General features: G+C 38.6%; 1 protein-coding gene across 3 annotated transcripts in view; it reads right to left on the bottom strand.

Moving 5' to 3' along the window:
• Positions 1 to 24,579, bottom strand: part of DNAH11 (dynein axonemal heavy chain 11) — a 364,495-nt gene that overhangs the window by 235,072 nt on the left and 104,844 nt on the right. For all 3 annotated transcript variants that reach the window (XM_061413683.1, XM_061413682.1, XM_061413681.1), the window contains exon 31: positions 1,378 to 1,509. In XM_061413683.1, the coding sequence (XP_061269667.1) occupies positions 1,378 to 1,509 (132 nt within the window). The remainder of the gene's footprint in view (positions 1 to 1,377; positions 1,510 to 24,579) is intronic.

Genomic DNA, 24,579 nt, shown 5'->3' with positions numbered 1-24,579 from the left:
TTATTACAGATTTCCACTCCATTTTTCATTAGGTCAAACAACAGTATTTTTTCATTGCCATTATTTCTTATTTTACTCAATTCTATCCATTATTTCCTAGTTTGAAAAATAATTCCAGTCTCTTTCCAGATCCAATGTGACCCAAGGATTTCCTAGGAATCACTTGAAGTTACCAAAATTATTATCTGCTCATTGTCTATGTCTACCTGAGTCTCCACATTGCATATTTAGGCACACCAAATGAGCAGGAATTAGACAAAGTCTTTATCTCTTTAAGTACAAAATAAAGAACATATTTTAAATTAAAACTGCTGCTGCAAGCAAACCATCACTGATTAAAAAAATGATAAAATATGCAAGGTCATATCAATGGCTCATCATCAAAATGAGAACACATGGTAAGAGTATTTTGCAAGGATAAATTTTAGATTAGGATTTAAACAACATTATTCAGTAAGTGTCCTGAGCCTGGATCAAGAACTGTTTCTTTTTATGTTCACACGAGGAAGCATTTGCTTGCACTTTGTGGAGAGAATTAAAATTCGCTTTGATTTTAATAAATTGAGAATGAACTAGAAAAACAACAGAAAATATATCACAATATAAGCATACCCTCAAACCATGAAGGTAATTACCACCCTCAAAAAAAAGAAAAGAAAAGAGAGATTTGGAAAAAGTAGTTTTATGGGCATGGTATGTCAGTTTTGTTCACTAGACGATCGTACTTCTGACATTTTAAGTAGGAGTATATTCTGAAAAAAGGATGAGTAATTCTCCTTCCACATTAAACACTGGGGGTATCAAAGAGATACATGAACTTTTTAAAGAGATAAGGAAAGAAGGTAAACAATGCATTGAAAGGAATAGAAAGTAACTACTATTTTTTTTTTTTTTTAAGTAATTTAGCCTGGAATGGAAAAGACAAGGGGTGGCCAACATTTCTCTTTCTTCAAAAAGAAACTAATCAAAGGCACACACAGATGATTGAGGTGGCCCACAATCTTACTGCTATTGACGGGATAAGCCACAGAGGTGGTCACCACAGGCCAATGGGCAAGATGCTTAGGTGTAGAGAAGACACAAAGCAGGGAAATGAACACATGACTTCTTGGAGGTCCCACATCCTGGCTTAATTTTTGGATGATCTGAATTAGAGGAGCCTTACGAGGCCAAATCCCTGGGGATATCACTTGGGCTAACTCTTTTAAGGATAATATATTTGTTAACCCATATAAAATGTATCCAAAGTAAGTACAACCAATTTCTTAGGACTAATCAAAAATACCAACTTAAAAAAATTGCTTTCTCAGAAATATTTTTGACAAAAACACCACTTTTAGTAAAGAGCAAAAAATACATGAAATCTCTACAACTTGCCTTCTGAGAAATAAGTTTTGCCACCACGTCTCTGGCATGGACATCGATGGTACAAATTGTCATGATCTTCTGCCTGTCTCCAGGTAGAAGTTCTCCCAGCAGAAGTGCAATCAGTGTATTCAACTGAGAAATCTAGAAGGAATTTTTTTAAAGGAGGTAAGAGTTACAAATATAGAATTTTATAGCCCAACAGTCTTTATAATTGTAAAAAGCCCTTTAGTTTACAAAATTATTTCAAATACATTGTCCCAGCTGGCCCTCCAACAACTGTAGGGGTAGGAGTGGAGTGGGAGGAAGGGATTTAATTAATTAATTAATACAGAATAAATATTACTACTGCCCCCATCCCCCTACCTCCTGAGCTAAGACTCTGAGAAGACAACTCAACCTGTAGGAAATGACAAAGCCAGACAAAGAAGCAGGGTTTCCTGGTTGCAGTGACCTGACTATCCACGTAACCATATCTAGTCTATGACTTCAGTGGAATAGTAATGACCATAAAATTTTAAAAGGTCAAATTGAGCTAGCTTCTGTCAAAGTATAGTAAGAATTAAAAACAAAGTGCTTTTTTGATTGGTTGGTTTTCTGTTTTTTGTGTTTTTGCATGGAATATAGGGTGATTACTGAGAAAAGCTTTCAAATGTATGGCTGAAGACTGCTGCACTTAAATCTTATTCATATCCCTGGTGCTTCCTTGGTAGCTCAGCTAGTAAAGAATCCACCTGCAATGTAGAAGACTCTGGTTCGATTTCTGGGTCGGGAAGATCCACTGCAGAAGGGATAGGCTATCCACTCCAGAATTCTTGGCTTCCCTGGTGGCTCAGCTAGTAAAGAATCTGCCTTCGATGCAGGAGACCTGGGTTGTATCCCTGGGTTGGGAAGATCCCCTGGAGAAGGGAACAGCTACCACCCCAGTATTCTGGCCTGGAGAATTCCATGGACTGTATAATCCACAGGGTCACAAACAGTTGGACATGGCTGAGCGACTTTCACTTTTCACTTTCATATCCCTGATGGCGGTGGTTTAGTCACTCAGTCATGTCCGATTCTTTGTGACCCCATGGACTGTAGCCCACCAGGGCTCCTCTGTCCATGGGATTTCCCAGGCAAGAGTATTGCAGTGGGTTACCATTTTCTTCCCCAGGGGATCTTCCCCACCCAGGGATTGAACCCAGGTCTCCTGCATTGCAGGCAGACTTTTTACCATCTGAGTCATCATGGAAGCCACATTCATATCCCTATGTTTGCCTAAATAAGAGTTGTCTGGTCCAGCAATTTCTGAGATCAATATATTTCAAACTAATGGTCTCTCTTCCTAGAATGGAAAGAACTGGAATGGAATCACATGGAACAAAAAGAAATAAGGATGCTGCATTATAGTAGTAAGAACATGAACTGCTTTAGGAGTGTTATTTCAGTTTCACACTGGAGTGTATACAGATGTGTGTAAATTAGATCTGATATAAACTTTCTTAATGTTAATCATGGTCGGAAAGGTTTGATGGATACTATCTTAGGTGGTCATTTGGCTAGCATGATTATTTGCATACAACAGTCTGGTCTTATTCAAGGTTTATTAACAGCAGCAGCAACAAAAATCTGCCTTATTCCAGGGTAGCACATTACAACACAATACTGTCCCCTTTACTTTCAGTTCAGTTCAGTTGCTCAGTCATGTCCGACAATTTGTGACCCCATGAATCGCAGCATGCCAGGCCTCCCTGTCCATCACCAACTCCTAGAGTTCACCCAAACCCATGTCCATCGAATCGGTGATGCCATCCAGCCATCTCACTCCTCCTGCCCATCAGATGCCATGATCTTCATTTTCTGAATGTTGAGCTTGAGGCCAACTTTTTTACTCTCCTCTTTCACTTTCATCAAGAGGCTTTTTAGTTCCTCTTCACTTTCTGTCATAAGGAGGGTGTCATCTGCATATCTGAGGTTATTGATATTTCTCCCAGCAATCTTGATTCCAGCTTGTGCTTCTTCCAGCCTAGCATTTCTCATGATGTACTATGCATATAAATTAAATGAGCAGGGTGACCGTATATAGCCTTGATGTACTCGTTTCCCTATTTGGAACCAGTCTGTTGTTCCATGTCCAGCTCTAACTGTTGCTTCCTGACCTACATATAGGTTTCTCAAAAGGCAGGTCAGGTGTTCCATCTCTTTCAGAATTTAACAGGCAAATTTGGCCTTGGAATACGGAATGAAGCAGGGCAAAGGCTAATCGAGTTTTGCCAAGAGAATGCACTGGTCATAGAAAACACCATCTTCCAACAACACAAGAGAAAACAATATACATGGACATCACCAGATGGTCAACACCGAAATCAGACTGATTATATTCTTTGCAGCCAAAGATGGAGAAGCTCTATACGGTCAGCAAAAACAAGACCGAGAGCTGACTGTGGCTCAGATCATGAACTCCTTATTGCCAAATTCAGACTTAAATTGAAGAAAGTAGGAAAAACCACTAGACCATTCAGGTATGACCTAAATCAAATTCCTTATGATTATACAGTGGAAGTGAGAAATAGATTTAAGGGACTGGATCTGATAGATAGAGTGCCTGATTAACTATGGACAGAGGTTTGTGACATTGTACAGGAGACAGGGATCAAGACCATCCCCATGGAAAAGAAATGCAAAAAAGCAAAATGGCTGTCTGGGGAGGCCTTACAAATAGCTGTGAAAAGAAGAGAAGCGAAAAGCAAAGGAGAAAAGGAAAGATATAAGCATCTGAATGCAGAGTTCCAAAGAATAGCAAGAAGAGATAAGAAAGCCTTCTTCAGCGATCAATGCAAAGAAATAGAGGAAAACAACAAACTGGGAAAGACTAGAGATCTCTTCAAGAAAATGAGAGATACCAAAGGAACATTTCATGCAAAGATAGGCTCGATAAAGGACAGAAAAGGTATGGACCTAACAGAAGCAGAAGATATCAAGAAGAGGTGGCAAGAATACACAGAACTGTACAAAAAAGATCTTCACGACCAAGATAAGCATGATGGTGTAATCACTGACCCAGAGCCAGACATCCTGGAATGTGAAGTCAAGTGGGCCTTAGAAAGCATCACTACAAACAAAGCTAGTGGAGGTGATGGAATTCCAGTTGAGCTATTTCAAATCCTGAAAGATGATGCTGTGAAAGTGCTGCATTCCATATGCCAGCAAATTTGGAAAACTCAGCAGTGGCCTCAGGACTGGAAAAGGTCCATTTTCATTCCAATCCCAAAGAAAGGCAATGCCAGAGAATGCTCAAACTACCGCACAATTGCAAACTCATCTCACATGCTAGTAAAGTAATGCTCAAAATTCTCCAAGCCAGGCTTCAGCAATATGTGAACCGTGAACTTCCAGATGTTCAAGCTGGTTTTAGGAAAGCCAGAGGAACCAGAGATCAAATTGCCAACATCCAGTGGATCATGGACAAAGCAAGAGAGTTCCAGAAAAACATCTATTTCTGCTTTATTGACTATGCCAAAGCCTTTGACTGTGTGGATCACAATCAACTGTGGAAAATTCTGAAAGAGATGGGAATACCAGACCTCTTTCCTTTATAGCTTTGCAAAGGACAGTCAATGACAAACTGTTTTATCCTGAAGGAATTGGTTGTAAGTGAATATATCATATCACCAAAGGCTGTCAAACCTTTACTGTCAAAAACAGATTCCCTTTAGTACTATTACCACATTCCAGAAAGCATGAAATAGTGCATATTGCCCTGAGACTGCTGTGCAGCTAAACGGCAGAAGGTTCTATAGGTACAGCACGCATAGAGAAGGCAGGCAGGGAAAGAATATCCACAGTGCGCACAATTCACATTAAATCAGAGTGCACACGCACCAGGCACTAAGTAGGGTTATTGTCTATATTACCTCATTTAATCTTCACAACACTCTATTATTCTCATTTTGCAGGTAAAAGACAACTGACTCATGGGCATATTGACCACAACTGCCAAACAGGGCAGGGGGGGAATTCAAATCCAGACTGTCTGACTTCAGAGTCTCAGTTCTTATTGATCACATCGCATAGACTCCTTGTACCAGCTTCCAGAAGACCAATCCACCCACCACTTTCAAGTTGGAAAAGCAGTGGTTATGCAAAAAGCATTCAAGACAGACTTAAAATCAAACACAATGAATAGCTGGTTCAAAGGAATAAAAACATGTACTGGAGACATCCAGCCTTATAGCATTAATCTACTTTTCATATTCTACATCCAAAAAATGTAGTTCAGTTCAGTCGCTCAGTTGTGTCTGACTCTTTGCGACCCCATGAATCACAGCACACCAGGCCTCCTTGTCCATCACCAACTCCCAGAGTTCACCCAAACCCACGTCCATTGAGTCAGTGATGCCATCCAGCCATCTTATCCTCTGTCGTCCCCTTCTCCTCCTGCCCCCGATCCCTCCCAGCATCAGAGTCTTTTCCAATGAGTCAACTCTTCGCATGAGGTGGCCAAAGTACTGGAGTTTCAGCTTCAGCATCAGTCCTTCCAAAGAAATCCCAGGGCTGATCTCCTTCAGAATGGACTGGTTGGGTCTCCTTGCAGTCCAAGGGACTCTCAAGAGTCTTCTCCAACACCACAGTTCAAAAGCATCAATTCTTCAGTGCTCAGCTTTCTTCACAGTCCAACTCTCACATCCATACATGATCACAGGAAAAACCATAGCCTTCACTAGACGGACCTTTGTTGGCAAAGTAATGTCTCTGCTTTTGAATATTTTATCTAGGTTGGTTATAACTTTCCTTCCAAGGAGTAAGCGTCTTTTAATTTCATGGCTGCAATCACCATCTGCAGTGATTTTGGAGCCCAAAAAAATAAAGTCTGACACTGTTTCCACTGTTTCCCCATCTATTTCCCATGAAGTGATGGGACCAGATGCCATGATCTTCATTTTCTGAATGTTGAGCTTGAAGCCAACTTTTTCACTCTCCTCTTTCACTTTCATCAAGAGGCTTTTTAGTTCGTCTTCACTTTCTGCCATAAGGGTGGTGACATCTGCATATCTGAGGTTACTAATATTTCTCCCAGCAATCTTGATTCCAGCTTGTGTTTCTTCCAGCCCAGCGTTTCTCATGATGTACTCTGCATAGAAGTTAAATAAGCAGGGTACATGGTAAGAAAAGCAGAGGTGATTGTTATGTCATGACTGCCACATTCAGTGTTCATCATACCCTGCTTTTAGGCTCCACAAGGGCAAGGTCTGTGTCTGCCGACTTAAGAGCTTTGTCCCCAGGGCCGCTGGGGAACTAGGTGGTGAAAGTAGGTGCTTTGAGTAGATGAGACAAGGAAGAGTAAGAGTGTACACACAGGTAAGTTTCTCAGCAAAATTTCTCACACGTTGGTTAGAAAAGTGGTACTTGTGAATTGGATATTTTCCCATCTTGGCAAAGGTACCCAGTCTGTAGAGTCCCAAGTCTAACACCAGTACCAGAATTTGGTTAAAAAGTGTTGATTATAACAACAGAAATAACAGTTTATGTCTCTTAAGAACATTTATAATTTCAAGTCCTTTCAGAAGCACTGTCTTGTCTGAGCCTTCCTGTGATCTCTCCATTATTGATCTCTCCTTTTTTTTTTTTTTTACAAAAGTTCAGCCAAGTGACAGATGATTAAAAACACAGCTTGTCAACATTATGCGAGACTTCCCTGGTGGCATCACTGACTCAATGGACATGAGTTTGAGCAAACTCCAGGAGATGATGAAGGACAGGAAAACCCGGCATGCTGCAGTTCATGGGGTCACAAAAAGTTGGAACGACTGAGAGACTTAACAACCGACAAATACATAAGGCAACACAGGAGGAACATTTTCCTTATAGCAGCAGAAGAAACACTGCAATTTTACCAGCATCAAGGGAATAGAAGACTTCTCAATTTAGGCACACCCAAGTCATAGTGGCAAAGAAGCTGGAAGAGCCCTTCTGTAGAAATGGTAAAATCTGGAGCTTGTAAGTCCTCAGCTCAGCAAGTTGAAGTGAACATTATAAGGTAACAACTACAGCACTTTGGGAGTCAGCTACCAGAACCCTCCAACCTCCCTCCAGCCAGACAAACACAGAAGTGATACTCTCTGCGTCTCTTAACAATAGTCATAAGGATCTCTAATCTTGAAACCCACCAATGTTTTAAGTTTAGCAGTATCAGAAAAAAATGGATTTTCATTTACTGAGAACAAAGAAAACTGCCAGAGAAAGTAGGTCCCACACTTTCTGACACTATCAAGTCTGTGGAATCCCAGTTTATCACCTTCCTTTGCACTATTCATTTCTTACTTCTCCTTCAGCCATATCACGAAAACCAGCACAATACTGAGCAGCGAATGTCAGAGACAGTGAGCATAATCACCCCATTCCTGACATTAATGAAAATGATGCTAATATTTCACCATTAAGCATGATTTTCTCTGTAAGTTTCTGATCATCTTCATCAAGTTTTCAAGTTCCTTTCAGATGCTTTATAGGAAAAGAAAAAGATGTAAAAATCACTAAAATAAACTCCCACCTTAAGATACTTGAAAAAGAGGAGCAAATTACACTCAAAGTAGATGAAAGGAAGTCATCAAGATAAAGCAGAAATCAGTGAAATACAAAACAAACAATAGAGAAAATCAACAAAGATCAGGTTTTTTGAAAACTTAAATAAGATTGATAAACATATAGAAAGTCTGATTACAAACAAAGGAGAGAAAACACAAATTACCAACCAGGAGTGAGAGAGAGGCACAAAGCCAGACCCTCCAGATATGCTAAGGATAACGGTGGTAAAGGACGACCTACTCACATCAGTTAAGTCTGAAAACTTAGCTCTGGGTGGATGAACCTTCTTCAGCAAAGGGCCAGACAGAAAACATTTCAGGCTTTGAGGGCTACATGGTCTCTACTGAACACCACCACTTACAAGACCAGTGCCGGGTGAAAGCACCCAAACATATACACAGCAGGCCAGATGTGGTCAGACGGCTGTAATCTGCCAGATCTGGACAGAGATTAAAAATGGGTTAATACCTTGAAAAAACACAAATTCCCAAAGCCGACACAAGAAAAAAACAAACAAAAAAGCTACACAACAGCATGTATATGAAAGAAATCAATGTATAAGTGAAAGATGTTTCACAAAGCAAAATGCCAGGCCCAGAGAGCATCACCAGAGATTTCTATCATACACTGCCTGTCACAAAATGATACATGAGAATACAATACTTTTCACTTCTTTTTAAGGAACATAATCCTGATCCCCAAACTGGCAAAGATATTTTAATAGAAAATTACAGATAAATGTCCCTTATGAACATAAATGCAGAATTCATGGACAAAATATTAGCAAATAGAATCCAGCAAAAAATACATACACATCGATAAATGGTAATACATCATAAACCACTGGAGCTGCCTTTGTGTTCAAAAACTCACCATAGTAACAGAATAAAAGAGACAAACCACAAGAGAGTATCTTAGAAGATCTGACAAACTTCAGTATCTCTTCAAGATAAAAGTCTTGGTATGTAATGGAAGGTATCTTACTCTAATTGAGAAAGATTGTCTACAAAAATCTAGTACTACTATTACACTTAAGACACTGTTCTTCCCTAAGACTGGGAAGAGGCCAGGATCATCTGTCCTCATTACTTCTATTCAACACTGGACTCGAAGTCCTAGCTTAATTCAGTAACTTGAGAAAAGGGAATAAAGGACAAAAAGAATGGAAGACGAGAAGTAAAACTTCCATTATTTATAGACGGTATATTCATACACATAGAAAGCCTATGAAACTATATTAAAAAGAAAATCATGCTAAAACTAGTAAACAAATTTGGAAAAGTCTCAAGACACAAGGTGAATGTTAAAATGTCTTATATTTCTATACACCAGCTACAAACATTAGAAAATAAAATTTAAAAATTAATTCACACGTTTAGAGTCAGGCACAACTGAAGCAACTCAGCACAGCATTGTTCAGAAAACATTGCTCAGAAATAGTAAAGAAGATCCACATCAAGAGACATAACATGTTCTTGGATTTTAAAAATCATCATTGCTGAGATATTCATCCTTCCAGTATTTTTATATTCAGTGTCATCCCAGTTAAAATTTAATTAGACTAAATGATTAATGAAGCTTTTTAAAACAAACAATATGATGGAAAATTTTATTTGGAAATGAAAAAAGAAAAAAAATGGGTGACTCCCTGGTGACCCAGTGTCCCTGGTGGTTCATTGGTTAGGACCCTGCACTTTCACTGCCAAGGGTGTGGGTTTAATCCCAGGCCAAGGGGTCGCAAAGAGTTGGACACGACTGAGTAACTGAGCACTCACACAGGGAACTAAAATCCCACAAGCCACACAGAGGCATCAAAAAGAGAGGAAGAAATGAAAAGAACTTAGAAGAGCCTAAATAATTTTGACAAAAAGTAATACAATTGGAGAGTACATATAACATGATTTCCAGGTGATATAAAGCCACAGTAATTAACACTGGATGTGGTATAGAGAGACAAATAGATCCATGGAACAGAAGAATTGGAAATAAGCCCCCTTATAAATAATCATTTGACTTTTTACCAAGGCACAAAGTTAACTCAACAGAAAAAGAAGAGATGTATGGATCACAGATCTAAATGAAAAACCAGAACTATACAGCACCTAAAAGGAAAACAGGAAAATATTTTTATGACTTTCAGAAAGGCAAGAACTTTCTGTATGTGACATAAAGAAAAATGATCATAAAGTAAAAACTTGATATACTAAACTATATCAGAATTAAAACATTCTACTCACAAAATATACCGTTAATAAAATGAGTAGTTAGTCCATCCATGTCCTGCCCCAGGACTTCTGCTCAAAACAAATCCTGTAACCATTCTCTACAGCAACGTCTGCTATACAAGTATGTTTGTCAAGACAGTCTAGAATGAAGGCAGTCAATCCCTCTGCTCACAAGATGGATAAAATGTGAGACCCACAGGACTGTCTCCCTACAGCGCTAAATGGAAACCACAGACCAAAAAGGGAGGGGTGCTGATTCGAGAGAATGGCCAACAGAACTTTCTCTTGTACTTCATCACTGCCAAGTTTATAAAATGAGTAAAAAAACTCTCTGCATCTTTTTCTATATTCCAGAACAGTTGATATAACATGGTATTAATCTGTTTTTAAAATGTCTGACAGAACCATTGGAACAGTACTCTGTTTACAAGAGATATAGATATATATATATATATATATAAATTTTAACTTGATTACCATTTCGATTATTTCTGTGGTTACTGGTCTACTCAAGCTTTATATCTCACTTTGAACCAATCTAAGAAACAGTGTTCATAGAAAATCATCCATTTAATTTTCAACTTATATATTAGTATAAAATCACATGGAGTGCTGTCCTGTCTTCTAAGAATCCTTCTTACAGGGGAATGCTTCTTTCCACCTCTGTTGTGTTTGCTTTTTCCTCTGAATTGCAAATCTTTGTCAGTGTTTTATCTGTTCAAAGAAGCAACTCTTAAGTTAATCAGTCAGACTGGACTCAAGGGCTCCATGGGTAACATTTTTCTGTTACCTCCATCTGTCACTGTGGGGATCTTGAGTTACTTCAGGATCTGTTCTGCTTCTTTCTCTAGAACCACAGTTGGTGAACTACAGGTAATAAGCCAAATACGGCCCACCACCTATTTTTATAAATAACATTTGATTGGAACTGAGTCTTGTCCATTCACTTAAAAATTGTCTATGTCTTCATTCCCACTATAACAGCAGAGACAAGTGGGTGTGAAAGAGATTAAAAAGCCTATAAAGACTAAAATATTTACTATTCCATCCTGCACAGAAAAAGTTGCCCAACCCAAAATCTACAGTCAAGACACAGTCATGGCAGAAGTCCTCAATAAACGTCTCACTTCGTTTAGGAAGTATTTTTCAGGGCTTTATCCTCAGGACAAACACTTTCACTGATAATCTCTCAGGATGTACAAGAGGAAGACTGGTTCCAAATGTCTATCTCTTAGACATTCAGTACTTTTCCCTGACCACAAGCCCCATGCTTTTTCCCTTTACTGAATTTCAGTTTGTAATTCCTCTGGAATTTCATTGGAATAAAATAGGCTTATCATGGCAATAGCTTTTTAAAAAATTATTTTAAAAAATTATTTTTTTTAATTGGAGGATAATTGCTGTACAATACTGCATTGGCCTTTGTGATATATTAACATGAATCAGCCACAGGTATACATATGTCCCTCTTAGTTATCTATCAGTTTGATTCCATCTGTTGTCAACTTCTAGGCATTCCTCAAATTATCTGGTCTAGTTTTTCCAGTTGCAGTATGATTTTATTTTGTATACTTTGTCTTTCAATGTAAGTTTTGATGTGTTAAAAGTAACCAGGCTGGGCCCAAGATGGAGTTGCTCATACTAAAGCCCCATGTCAGCAACCTAAAACTTAACTGTTTCTACACTGGACTTTCCCAGAAAAGGAAGGATTAGGTCAACCAATCAGTACCTGCCTGCTCAGCACACATTACCTGACCAGTGTCTTAGGCCTCCCTTTGCTCCTTACTCTCAAAGTCACCCTGCTTTAAACAATCAGTAAATGCCCAGCATAATTTCCTCCCTTGCTCCTGCTCACTTTGGTTTACAAAAGTCTCTCATTTTCTATAGCTCTTTCTATAGCTTCTTTCCATCTGCAGATTGAATGCTGCCTGATTGATGAATCACTGAATAAAAGCCTACTAGGTCAGTAAATTGTCTGTGGAAAAATTTTCTTTTAACAGATGAGAGGGGCGGTAGAAAATATGTGCTCTACTCATCATCTGGTAAGTTCCTGCTATATTGGGAAGCATGAGCCTATCAGATCACACTTTTCTATAAAGACAAAAACAAACAAAATTAACACGTCCAATACACAGTGGGTAGCTGCAGCCTTCTTCTTTGAGTCAAAGGGTTGGGACAAGATAAGAACACTATCAACACAGCATCCAGTTGTTTTTAAAAGAATTTCTAAGTGATTAAAAATGAGACTAAAAACTGACCTTAAGTAGAAAAATGAGAGTCTCTTTCTATACACATAATATTTCAGAATATTTAAGGTCAGGAAGGGTGAATGGTTAATAAGAAAAGCTTTATATTCCTTACTATGAGTCTTATTAAAAGTATCCTAGGCAATGTACCAGTACACTAGTAATTAATATTTTCAAGTCCAAAATATTTCGCTTTTTTGGATGATTTTCATATAGTGTAATAATAAAGGAAGAGTGGAAATACTTTCTTATCAGATTCCAAGTCTAACATAACAAAATACTTTTGTCAAGGAACTCTCAAATCAGAAACTTTATCTGTTTTACCTTCAAATTTTGGCACAAGGCAGGGCTATATATTCAAAATGCACAATTTTGCCTTTAATCCCAATATCAGCTAATATCAATTACAATATGTTGGTGGGGGTGAGTTTAAAATAATTACCTTAGTTAATTTTACTACAACTTGGAATTGAGAACTAAGGAAAGAAATTACTTGTTCAGGAAGATCATCAGTTACTACACTCAACTCTGATTTCAGTTTTGAAATTAAACTATTTTTAAAGGACTGAAGTTCATCTTCCAAGCTGCTCACATATTAACACGAAACAAATTCTAGCAAATAATACATCCATTTTTAAGGGGTCTCAATTCAGATGCACACACTTCTCATGAACCAAACTACAGCTTTCAGTTCAGTTCAGTTGCTCAGTCATGTCCGACTCTTTGCGACCCCATGAATCGCAGCACAGGCCTCCCTGTCCATCACCAACTCCCGGAGTTCACTCAGACTCACGTCCATCGAGTTGGTTATGCCATCCAGCCATCTCATCTTCTGTCATCCCCTTCTCCTCCTGCCCCCAATCCCTCCCAGCATCAGAGTCTTTTCCAGTGAGTCAACTCTTCGCATGAGGTGGCCAAAGTACTGGAGTTTCAGCTTCAGCATCATTCCTTCCAAAGAACACCCAGGGCTGATCTCCTTCAGAATGGACTGGTTGGATCTCCTTGCAGTCCAAGGGACTCTCAAGAGTCTTCTCCAACACCGCAAATCAAAAGCATCAATTCTTCGGTGCTCAGCCTTCTTTATGGTCCAACTCTCACATCCATACATGACCACAGGAAAAACCATAGCCTTGACTAGACGGATGTCTCTGCTTTTGAATATGCTATCTAGGTTTGTCATAACTTTCCTTCCAAGGAGTAAGCGTCCTTTAATTTCATGGCTGCAGTCACCATCTGCAGTGATTTCGGAGCCCCCAAAAATAAAGTCTGACACTGTTTCCACTGTTTCCCCATCTATTTCCCATGAAGTGATGGGACCGGATGCCATGATCTTCGTTTTCTGAATGCTGAGCTTTAAGCCAACTTTTTCACTCTCCACTTTCACTTTAATCAAGAAGCTTTTTAGTTCCTCTTCACTTTCTGCCATAAGGGTGGTGTCATCTGCATACCTGAGGTTATTGATATTTCTCCCGGCAATCTTGATTCCAGCTTGTGCTTCTTTCAGCCCAGCGTTTCTCATGATGTACTCTGCATAGAAGTTAAATAAGCAGGGTGACAATATACAGCCTTGACATACTCCTCTTCCTATTTGGAACCAGTCTGTTATTCCATGTCCAGTTCTAACCGTTGCTTCCTGACCTGCATACAGATTTCTCAAGAGGCAGGTCAGGTGGTCTGGTATTCCCATCTCTTTCAGAATTTTCCACAGTTTATTGTGATCCACACAGTCAAAGGCTTTGGCATAGTCAATAAAGCAGAAATAGATGTTTTTCTGGAACTCTCTTGCTTTGTCCATGATCCAGCGGATGTTGGCAATTTGATCTCTGGTTCCTCTGCCTTTTCGAAAACCAGCTTGAACATCTGGAAGTTCATGTTTCACATATTGCTGAAGCCTGGCTTGGAGAATTTTGAGTATTAATTTACCAGCATGTGAGATGAGTGCAATTGTGCGGTAGTTTGAGCATTCTTTGGCATTGCCTTTCTTTGGGATTGGAATGAAAACGGACCTTTTCCAGTCCTATGGCCACTGCTGAGTTTTCCAAATTTGCTGGCATATTGAGTGCAGCACTTTTACAGCATCATCTTTCAGGATTTGAAACAGCTCAACTGGAATTCCATCACCTCCACTAGCTTTGTTCGTAGTAATGCTTTCTAAGGCCCACTTGACTTCACATTCCAGGATGTCTGGCTCTGGGTCAGTGATCACATCATCGTAATTATCTGGGTCATGAAGATCTTTTTTGTACAGTTATTCTGTGTATTCTTGCCACCTCTTCTTAGCATCTTCTGCTTCTGTTAAGTCCATACCATTTCTGTCCTTTATCGAGCCCATCTTTGCATGAAATGTTTCCTTGGTATCTCTAATTTTCTTGAAGAGATCTCTAGTCTTTCCCATTCTGTGTTTTCCCTTATTTCTTTGCATTGATCGCTGAGGAAGGCTTTCTTATCTCTCCTTGCTATTCTTTGGAACTCTGCATTCAGATGCTTATATCTTTCCGTTTCTCCTTTGCTTTGCACTTCTCTTCTTTTCACAGCTATTTGTAAGGCCTCCCCAGACAGCCATTTTGCTTTTCTGCATTTCTTTTCCATGGGGATGGTCTTGATCCCTGTCTCCTGTACAATGTCATGAACCTCATTCCATAGTTCATCAAGCACTCTATCTATCAGATCTAGTCCCTTAAATCTATTTCTCACTTCCACTGTATAATCATAAGGGATTTGATTTAGGTCATACCTGAATGGTCTAGTGGTTTTTCCTACTTTCTTCAATTTAAGTCTGCATTTGGCAATAAGGAGTTCATGATCTGAGCCACAGTCAGCTCCCGGTCTTGTTTTTGTTGACTGTATAGAGCTTCTCCATCTTTGGCTACAAAGAACATAATTAATCTGATTTGGGTGTTGACTATCTGCTGATGTCCATGTGTAGAGTCTTTTCTTGTGTTGCTGGAAGAGGGTGTTTGCTATGACCAGTGCATTTTCTTGGCAAAACTCTATTAGTCTTTGCCCTGCTTCATTCCGTATTCCAAGGCCAAATTTGCCTGTTACTCCAGGTATTTCTTTACTTCCTACTTTTGCATTCCAGTCCCCTATAATGGACATCTTTTTTGGGTGTTACTTCTAAAAGGTCTTGTAGGTCTTCATAGAACCGTTCAACTTCAGCTTCTTCAGCGTTACTGGTTGGGGCATAGACTTGGATTACCGTGATATTGAACGGTTTGTCTTGGAAACGAACAGAGATCACTCTGTTGTTTTTGAGATTGCATCCAAGTACTGCATTATGGACTCTTTTGTTGACCGTAATGGCTACTCCATTTCTTCTGAGGGATTCCTGCCCACAGTAGTAGATATAATGGTCATCTGAGTTAAATTCACCCATTCCAGTCCATTTTAGTTCGCTGATTCCTAGAATGTGGACATTCACTCTTGCCATCTCTTGTTTGACCACTTCCAATTTGCCTTGATTCATTTAACAGTATTCAAATGTTAGCTTCACTTGTGTGTAAGTTAGTGGCAATGCTGAAATGCTATATTGAAGGCATCTGTTGGCTGGTGTGTCAAACATTTCAATTCATGCTAGAAGCGTTTCATAATTAGCATGTAAGTGCTGTCTTAATAAAGCATCCTATTTGTCTACTTCTCATCTAACGTAAAAGTTTTAAATTACTTTAAAGAAGAAAAAAAAGACGAAATTTTACTAGCTGAATAACATAAAGCTATTAGACTATGAATAATTTTAGCTCTGAGAATAAAAAGAATCAACCCAATGCTAAAGGCAGGGGAGGGAATGGACAATTCTCACACACTGTTATTGGGAAGGTAAACTTGGCATGATGTTTCAAATGCTTAAAAAGTTCTGCTCTTTGAGCTAGCAGTTTTACATCTGGAAATTTATCCTGAATAACTGAAGAAAAATATGTGCAACAGGTATGTAGACACAAGGCTGGTTATTACACTATTATTAATGAGCACCAAAAATAAAAACAACCTAGACAGCCAGTATTAAATAGCAGTAATAATAACAATAGGCAATCTTGCAACATATTGGGTTACACTGAATGAATAATTCCTTTATTAACACAGAGGGCTTTTAAATAAAATCCACACATCCACATTCACAGTACACAGCCAAGTATAAGAGAGGGGGAAGACAGATGGGAAAGGAAGAAGGGGAAAGGGCTGGGGAAGAGTAGGTGACAGTCCCCAATGCCAAAGATGTACATCTATGCCAGAGCAGCAGAACGAGGTTATAAGGCTAATGTCATGCAGCCTGAAGGAGGGTTTGAGTAGAGACTCAAACACTGGAAACTGAAGTTTAAATTGCCCACGTGGCCACAGAACATTTCTGTGTCTCTGCCTCTTACACTCCCTGAGCAAGGTAGGGAGTTGGACATCAAGCTGAGATCCTCATAGTATTACATAATTCAGTAAAAGGTTCTAGAAAAACTCTACCTACTAGCTCAGAGAAGCAAGAAGAAAGCTTGAAACATCTTGATAGGCTTTGGATAGGAAAAAGTTCTCCGAAAGACATCACAATCTCACACCTCTGCCATGTGAAGCTACGGCATCCAAACTGACCCTGCCTCTATGACTGGGAATCCCAGACTGAGTAATTAAACACAAAATTAATCCAGAACTCTCAAAACCTGTAGAAACCCGGAAGAAAGGAGGCGAAAAACATGTAGGGACATCTGCTCAGTGTAGGACACACAGAATTCCTTCAGAAAAAAAAAAAAAAACCTAGATAATCTTTAAAAATAAACGTACAAAAGATTTACTGTATAGCACAGTGAACTATAGTCAATATATTGTAATAACCTATCATGGAAAACAAGTTCAAAAATAATATATGTGTACATGTATAACTGAATCACACACAAAAAAGAATTCTACTTTTTGAAATTCAGTAATGTTTATCTTTTTGCCAGTTTTTCTAAATGTCCTATGGACATCTAAAAACAATGTATGAGATACAAAATTTTAATATATTTGTGTAGGATATAAGATTAATATAAATTAATACAAATAGAAGTCTATTATATTTAATGACATAATTCCAGACACTCCTATTCTTATTTTTTTGCACTTGATAAAATATTCTTAAAGAAATGTTACTATGTCTCACTATGATTATATATATATATATTTTTTCCCTTATATTTCTTCTGATTTTTGCTTTATGGATGTTTGTTTCTTAAAGAGATAGGAATACCAGACAACCTGACCTGCCTCCTGAGAAATCTGTATGCAGGTCAAGAAGCAACAGTTAGAACTGGACATGGAACATCAGACTGGTTCCAAATTTTGGGAAAGGAGTACAGCAAGCCTATATATTGTCACCCTGCTTATTTAACTTATATGCAGAGTACATCGTGAGAAATTCTGGGCTGGATGAAGCACAGCTGGCATCAAGATTGCTGGGAGAAATATCAATAACCTCAGATATGCAGATGACAGCACCCTTATGGCAGAAAGTGAAGAAGAACTAAAGAGCCTCTTGATGAAGGTGGAAGAGGAGAGTGAAAAAGTTGGCTTAAAGCTCAACATTCGGAAAACGAAGATCATGGCATCTGGTCCCATCATTTCATGGCAGACAGATGGAGAAACGGTGGCAACAGTGGCAGACTTTATCTTCTTGGGCTCCCAAATCACTGCAGATGGTGACTGCAGCCATGAAATAAAGAATCACTTACTCCTTGGAAGAAAAGTTATGACCAAACGAGACAGCATATTCAAAAGTAGAGACATTACTTTGCCAACAAAGGTCCATCTAGTCAAGGCTATGGTTTTTCCAGTAGTCATGTACAGCTGTGAGAGTTGGACTATAAAGAAAGCTGAGCGCCGAAGAATTGATGCTTTTGAACTGTGGAGAAGACTCTTGAGAGTCCCTTGGACTGCAAGGAGATCCAACCAGCCCATCCTAAAGGAGATCAGTCCTGAATATTCATTGGAAGGACTGATGCTGAAGCTGAAACTCCAATACTTTGGCCACCTGATACAAAGAGCTGACTCATTTGAAACGACCCTGATACTGGGAAAGATTGAAGCCAGGAGGAAAAGGGGATGACAGGATGAGATGGCTGGATGGGATCACCGACTCGATGCACATGAGTTTGAACAAGCTGCAGGAGTTGGTGATGGACAGGGAGGCCTGGCGTGCTGCAGTCCATGGGGTTGCAAAGAGTCAGACATGACTGAGCGACCGAACTGAACTGAACTGATGTTTGTTTCTTTGTCATTAAGTGTTGAATGGTTTATGATGTCTATCTTCTTTGTGAATTGTACCTTTTCTCATTAAAAATATTTATCATTGTTTCATTTAAAGATAATTTAATAGAAAATGAATGTACCAAAAAATAAATTCAAATTTAAAAACCAGCCTCAAAACAATCAGTAGAATAATCTAAATAAGACTAGTAATGAGATAGAAAAATAAAAACCATAATGAAGAGGTAACTCATCAAAAAACTGAGTTTTACAGAAGTAAAAAAAAAAAAAAAACTTGGAGAAATTGAGATATGGTAACTGAAATCAAACTGATGAAATGGGTTCAGTTCAGTTACTCAGTCTTGTCTGACTCTGCAACCTCGTGGACTGCAGCACGCCAGGTTTCCCTGTCCATCTCCACCTCCTGGAGCCTGCTCAAACTCGTGTCCATCGAGTCGGTGATGCCATCCAACCGTCTCATCCTCTGTTGTCCCCTTCTCCTCCTGCCTTCAATCTTGCCCTGCATCAGGGTCTTTTCCAAGGAGTCAGTTCTTTGCATCAAGTGGCCAAAGTACTGCAGTTTCATCGTCAGCATCAGTCCTTCCAATGAACATTCAGGACTGATTTCCTTAAGAATTGACTGGTTTGATCTCCTTGCAGTCCAAGGGACTTAGGGGTAAAGACGACTGACATCTGCAACTTCCTTTGAAATGAATCATAAATATAAGGTATGTTGATGGAATAAGAAAGGGTTGGATAAAGCATACATAATATGGTATGAAAGTAAGAAACCAAAACAAAATGTTGATTGTAGAACCTAGGTGGCAGGCCTGTACATCACTGTACTATTGTTTCAACTCTTTCATAATTTGAAAAGTTTTATGATAATCGTTGGGGAAGAACTCCTTAAATTACGCATCACATTAGACAACATTGCTATTGCTATCATTGTTTTCATTGTATCCACCAAAGCTAACGCATAGCACTTAAATTTCGTCAAGCATTTTTAAATAGGTTTTTACTGATATTAACTAATTTAATCCTCTAACAATACTGTGATGCCATTATTATCTGTTTTACAGATCATGAAATGGCGGCACATAGAGTGGTTAAATAACCTGCTCAGAGTCATACAACTAATAAAAGGCAAAGCTGAGATTTGAATCTATGTAATCTGGCCTTGGACTTCTTTTCCTTCATTATAAACTAGAGGAAAAAAGTTAGTGAACTGGAAGACAGATTCCAAAAGTCATTGAAATTGCACACAAAAAGGTGGAGAGTTTGAAAATATGAAATAAAGGTTAAAAGGCAAGGAGGATCACATAAGACGTTTCAACATACAGCTGATAAAATTACAGAGAAAGAAAACAGAGACCACAGAAACAAGGCATCAAAGGAAAAATGGAAGAGGATTTGCCCAAGTTGAAGACAGACGTGTAACTAAAGATTCCCAAAGCTCACTCAGTCCTCAGCAAACCAAGTTTAAAAAGCACACACACACACGCACACACACGCAAAATACACAAGAGTAAAATAAAACATCAGAAACACAAAAAGAAAAATAAAATTGTATAATCTGCTAAGTCAGATTATTTATGAAGGAAAAACAATCTGATCTAAAACTTTACAACCATAAAAGCCCCCAAATAATGGAATCATATTTTAAAAATTCTAAATGACAATAATTCTCAATTTTGAATTCTCTACTTAAACTATGAAGAAAGAAGTTTAAAAAGACAAGGGATCAGAAAACTCCCTATGTATCACTGGGCAAAGAGCTACAAGATATACTTTAAAAGAAGAACTGGACTTAGAAATAAGCAGCAGCGTTTAAAAAAATGAGCAAAGTCATTGTTAAATATATTGCTAAATCTATGTAAGATTTAAAATAATAACAACACAATTAACCAGGGGTTAATACAAAATAAGATTAGACAACAAGAAGTAAATGGGGAAGGAGAGATGGAGAAAAGCACTCTAAGGTCTTTAGGAGGAAGAGGCAGGAACTATTAAAGGCAGAATGTAAGCATCATGAGCACAGGAACTACACAGCCAGACCCACACAGCCTAGAACAGTGTCTGAAGAGTGGTCAGACTGTCGCATCAACCTGAGTTTGGCAGAAGGGAGGGCATCAATCCTGGTATAGCCACATAAAGGAATATTATTTGACCATTTCTAGTGTGAATTTGATATTATGTGTGTCAAGGGAAAATGTAACAAAATGCATGGAAGTTAAAAACAAAAAGACATTTCTCTTATTTATACACATACAATCAACATGAGTAACTATGGTTACAGGCTTCCCCTCTGGCTCAAATGGTAAAGAATCTGCCTGTAATGTGGGTGACCAAGGTCACATCCCTGGGTTGGGAAGATCATCTGGAGAAGGAAATGGCAACATGGGAACAGCTACATACCAACACATACACATTTATACAGAAAGAAAGAAACAGTTGCTGCTGCTAAGTCACTTCAGTCGTGTCCGACTCTGTGTGACCCCATAGACGTCAGCCCACCAGGCTTTCCTGCCCCTGGGGTTCTCCAGGCAAGAACACTGGAGTGGGTTGCCATTTCCTTCTCCAATGCATGAAAGTGAAGTCGCTCAGTCGTGTCCGACTCTTAGCGACCCCATGGACTGCAGCCCACCAGGCTCCTCCGCCCATGGGATTTTCCAGGCAAGAGTGCTGGAGTGGGGTGCCATTGCCTTCTCCAAAGAAACAGTAGATATAAGGAAAAACTTCTGACATCTATATGCCAAAAAGTTGTCAATGCTTCTCTGTGGGAAGTGAATCTATGAGTATTTTTGAGAGTCAGTTTTAATGAGGTGGGTGAAACCGGACCCTATTATACAGAGTGAAGTAAGAAAGAGAAACACAAATGCTGTATATTAACACATATATATGGAATGTAGAAAGACGGTCATGACAATCCTACATGCAGGGCAGCAAAAGAGACACATATGTAAAGAACAGACTTTTGGACTATGTGGGAGAAGGTGATGATTTGAGAGAATAGCACTGAAACAAGTACATTACCATGTGTAAAACGGATGACCAGTGCAAGTTCAATGCATGAAGCAGAGCACCCAAAGCCAGTGCTCTGGGACAACCCAGAGGCACAGAGTGGGGAGGGAGGTGGCGGGGGCTCAGGATGGTGGACACATGTGTACCCGTGGTTGATTCATGTTGATGTACGGCAAAACCATCACAATATTGTAATTATCCTCAAATTGAAATAATTTAATTTTTTAAAAAAGAAAAAAATATTTGCCTTTTTTCCTTTCTGTATCTGAATTTTCATCTTTAACAATACATACATAATAATGAAATCATGAAACTGAAAATGATAATGTTGATATAAAAAAGAAATATCCATAAAATATCACTGACTGTTTTAAGCATTATTCTAATTATCACAAAAAACAATGGGGGCAAGGAGAACAGAAAGGAGGATCAATTCTGGTATAGCCACATAAAGGAATGCTACTCGACAGTGTCTAGTGTGAATTTAATGAAGAGAGGAGAAAATATTAGCATAGAGTAAGTAGAAATACACTTCTTGAAAGACTGAGGAGTGATCAACAGTACCTGAAATTTAAGACAGGATATTAATTTAAGTATTTTATAGTATCCTTATATATATTTTAAAATATATAATAAAAATACTGCAGTTATAATAATAGCATAGATAACAATAAATCAACTAACCAGAAAGTTAATTTTATGAGATAATAGAATTCATTTCAATTTAATTATCTCAGTTATTTTTATCCATGGGAAAAAACGTAGCTTTCTCATCCACGTGGCACTGACTACGATGGCAGAGATACTGTCCTAGGGAATAAACAGCCACGTCTATCCATCTAAGCCTGTAACTTCGAGCCTACTAAGTAGAAATTCACACCCCATTTTCCTAAGGATGTAAAACCAAGAATACACTGTTCTCCAAAAGTAAAGGATACAAAAACTTCTTTAGAAACATAAATAAGTTAGGTGGTTTCTACACAAGATGAATGGAGAAGGAAATAGCAACCCAGGATTCTTGCCTGGATAATCTCATGGACAGAGGAGCCTGGCAGTCCATGGCATTGTAGAGTTGGACATGACTGAGCACACACACACCCCCAAGATTTTAAGAGTCAAATTAAAAGGAATAATTTTTCCAGTAGTCACGTATGGATGTGAGAGTTGGACCATAAAGAGAGCTGAGCACCGAAGAATTGATGCTTTTGAACTGTGGTGTTGGAGAAGATTCTTGAGAGTCCCTTGGACTGCAAGGAGATCCAACCAGTCCATCCTAAAGGAAATCAGTCCTGAATATTCATTGGAAGGACTGATGTTGGAGTTGAAACTCCAATACTTTGGCCACCTGATGCGAAGAACTGACTCATTTGAAACGACACTGATGCTGGGAAAGATTGAGGGCAGGAGGAGAAGGGGATGACAGAGGATGAGATGGTTGGATGGCATCACCAACTCAATCGACACGAGTTTGAGCAAGCTCCACACGTTAGTGAAGAACAGGGATGCCTGGCGTGCTGCAGTCCATGGGGTCACAAAGAGTCGGACACAACTGAGCAACTGAACTGAACTGAATCAACACAAGTATTCATCATCTGAATCTATGTGATTTCTAAGGCACTCTAGTTAAAATACTGCTAAGAAGAGAAGCAATTCAGAGGAGTGGAAAGCATTCTCAAGCTGGTGGACTGTACCTGTGATACTTACAAATTTTATAACATTCAGAAAGTCATTTAACAAATCTGGATTCAGACTTTATCCACTGAACACAAGAAGGGTAGACAAACTAATACTTAAACAGATAGGGAGTTTGGGATGGACAGGTACACACTGCTATATTTAAAATAGATAACCAATAAAAACCTACTACACAGCACAGGGAACTCTGCTCAGTATTATGTAACAACTTAAATGGGGGAAGAATTTGAAAAAGAATAGATACATGTATATGTGTAACTGAATCACACCTGAAACTAACACAACACTGTTAATCAACTATACTGCAATATAAAACAGAAAATTAACAAACAAACAAACCTTTCAAAGTCTAATATTCCCTTTTTATTAACTAATAATATTTATTCTAAAATATAATGTTTATGCACAATCACACCAGCACGGCTTTTTCCAAAATACACAACAATGCTTCTCAAACTCAGTGACATACAAATCTTCTGGGATCTTGTTAAAAAGCATACTTTGGTACAGTAGGTGTTGGGTAGGCCTTGAGATTTTGTATTTTTGTCACGCTCTCTGGTGATACCAATGTTGCTGACACATGGAAAATACGAAGCAGCTTGGCCCTAGAAGATAAGCCTCATATTCTCTTAATCTATAAGCCAAGAGAAAGGTTCTATCTCTGAATTGTTTCACAGCCAAGAGCACATCTTAAGAGGGGAAGTTTAAGGAGAAGTCATAGGATGACCAGGGTGAATAAAATAGAGTTCAAAATAGACTCTTTTCCAAGTTGCTCACCTGTGATTTATAATGAACAGAAAAACAAAATACATGAAAACATTTGTCTTGTTTGAACAATTCTCTATCTTACTGAGTCAAGCAAACTATGCACCAAGTATGTGGTCAGTCTAGATGGAGAGTCTTACCTAGGAAGAAAATTGGTACCATATCTAGGCGTGGGTAATAGATTAGATTCTTCAGAGATAATAGATACGAATGGATGATTTTTATTTTTTATTGATGTATAGTTGATTTACAATGCTGCATTAATTTCTGCTGTATAGCCACCTGACTCAGTTATATATATATGTGTGTGTGTGTGTATATATATATATATATATATATATAATACTTTTTTATATTCTTTCCATTATGGCTTATTTCAGGATATTGAATATAGTTCCATGTGCTATTAGGACTTTGTTGTTTAAAGATGGATTTTTTTAAACCACTGTAAAAAAAATAAGACCACCACCAAGCAAAAAAATGGGTAA

Source organism: Bos javanicus, chromosome 4 (assembly GCF_032452875.1).
Source record: "Bos javanicus breed banteng chromosome 4, ARS-OSU_banteng_1.0, whole genome shotgun sequence".
In the NCBI taxonomy this organism is placed as follows: Eukaryota; Metazoa; Chordata; class Mammalia; order Artiodactyla; family Bovidae; genus Bos; species Bos javanicus.
Note: the sequence above shows the minus strand (reverse complement) of the source record. Positions and strands in the feature narration are given on the sequence as shown.